This window comes from Eimeria necatrix, genomic scaffold (assembly GCF_000499385.1).
Source record: "Eimeria necatrix Houghton genomic scaffold, Enh_scaff2900, whole genome shotgun sequence".
Lineage (NCBI taxonomy): Eukaryota > Apicomplexa > Conoidasida > Eucoccidiorida > Eimeriidae > Eimeria > Eimeria necatrix.
The window spans coordinates 1-1,874 of record NW_013653449.1 but is presented as its reverse complement, the minus strand read 5'-3'; the positions used below and the strand labels follow the sequence as shown (position 1 = coordinate 1,874).

The 1,874-nt window shown below is 55.9% G+C and overlaps 1 protein-coding gene across 1 annotated transcript; it reads right to left on the bottom strand.

Annotated features, from left to right (window-relative positions):
* ENH_00039610 (hypothetical protein) lies at window positions 1-1,121 on the bottom strand (the record flags this gene model as incomplete). The annotated part of the gene is made up of 2 exons (XM_013580692.1): window positions 1-414; window positions 1,035-1,121. Coding segments are annotated over 2 exons (501 nt in total), but the record flags the coding sequence as incomplete, so codon positions are not given.
* Window positions 1,122-1,874: the final 753 nt, after the last annotated feature.

Sequence of the window (1,874 nt, the reverse complement as noted above, 5' to 3'; positions counted from 1 at the left end):
CTGCTGCTGCTGCTGCTGCTGCTGCTGCTGCTGCTGCTGCTGCTGCTGCTGCTGCTGCTGCTGCTGCTGCTGCTGCTGCTGCTGGTCTGCGTTGTTGTTGTTTCGGTGGTGGCGGTGCTGCTGCTGCTGCTGCTGGTTTTTGTTGCTGCTGTTTCTGTGGTGGAGGTTCTGCTGCTGCAGTTTGGTGTTGTTGCTGCTGGTGCTGCTGCTGCTGCTGTTTTGCTGCTGCTGCTGCTGCTGTTTTGGTGGAGCTGGTGCTGTTCTTTCTGCTGCTCCTGGTAGCAGTTCCGCTGCTGCTAGCTCTCCTCCGCTGCTGCTGCTGCTGCTGCTGCTATTTTTGCTGCTGCTGCTGCTGCTGTTTTGCTGGTGCTGCTGCTGCTGCTGCAGCGGCTTGCAGAGCCGAATTAGCTGATACTGCATAGGAAAGAATGAAGCAATATGAAGCGGGATTCTCTTTTGCTGCTGCTGCGCTGCTGCTGCTGCTGCTGCTGCTGCTGCTGCTGCTGCTGCTGCAGCGTCGGCCTTTGTGAAGTCGCTAGCTGCAGCAGAAAACGTCCTTTACTGCAGCAGCTCGAAGAGCTTTTGCTTTTTGAATCCTTTCGAAGCAATTCAGACTGGTGATGCTCTCCACAAGACTGTCCAAATGCGGGGCCCCACAGGTAACCACTCACAGCTAGCTAGCTAGCTAGCTAGCTAGCCAGCTAGCTGGGTGGCTAGCTAGCTAGCTGGGTGGGTGGCTAGCTAGCTGGGTGGATAGCTGGCTAGCTGGGTAGCCAACTGCTAGATGGGTGGGTAGGCAGCTAGCTAGCTGTGCAGCTGGCTAGCTAGCTAGCTAGCTAGCTAGCTAGCTAGCTAGCTAGCTAGCTGGGTGGGTGGGTGGCTAGCTGGGTAGCCAACTGCTAGATGGGTGGGTAGGCAGCTAGCTAGCTGGGCAGCTGGCTGAGCAGCTAGCCAGTATATATAGCTGGGCAGGTAGCCTGGGGAGTAGCTAGCTAGCGGGTGCGTGCTGCTGCTGTTTACTCCTTGCTGCTTACTGCTTGCTGCTGCTGCTGCTGCTGCTGCTGTGCTGCTGCTGCTGCTGCTGCTGCTGCTGCAGGGCTGCGGCTGGACAGCAGCTTCATGGCTGGCTGCAGCTCAGCACTTTCGCTGGTGAATTGTTTGCTGGTGGAAAGAAGAGTTCGAGCAGTTCGAACAACAAATGCTCACAAAAGGGGGAAAAGCAGGTGCCTCCGCCTCGGTACAAACCCTAAACCCTAAACCCTAAACCCTAAACCCTAATTGCTGCGTTTTGGTGAAAGAAGCAGCAGCGGGCGCCTCAAACTCGCTGCAAACCCTAAACCCCAAACCCTAAACCCCAAACCCTAAACCCTAGGAGCAGTTCGAACAACAAATGCTCACAAAAGGGGGAAAAGCAGGTGCCTCCGCCTCGGTACAAACCCTAAACCCTAAACCCTAAACCCTAATTGCTGCGTTTCGGTGAGAGAAGCAGCAGCGGGCGCCTCAAACTCGCTGCAAACCCTAAACCCCAAACCCTAAACCCTAGCTAGTCCCGTCTGTGTGCAAAGTTCGCAGGCGGGGCTGCCCAAACCCCAACCCCAAACCCCAAACCCTAAACCCTAAACCCTAAACCCTAAAAAAGGGTTTGCGCGCAGGGCCCAGCGGCGACAGCAGCTGCGACTTGTACGACAAGAAGAAGTGCAGCAACTGCTACAAAAACATTTGCTGCTTAATTCTTTACCCCACAGGAGATGCAGCAGCAGAAGACTCCAGATTCAAAATCGACAAAGAAGTCAAACAGCTTTGGGACGAGGCGCGCTGCTGCTGCTGCTGCTGCTGCTGCTGCTGCTGCTGCTGCTGCTGCTGCTGCTGCTGCT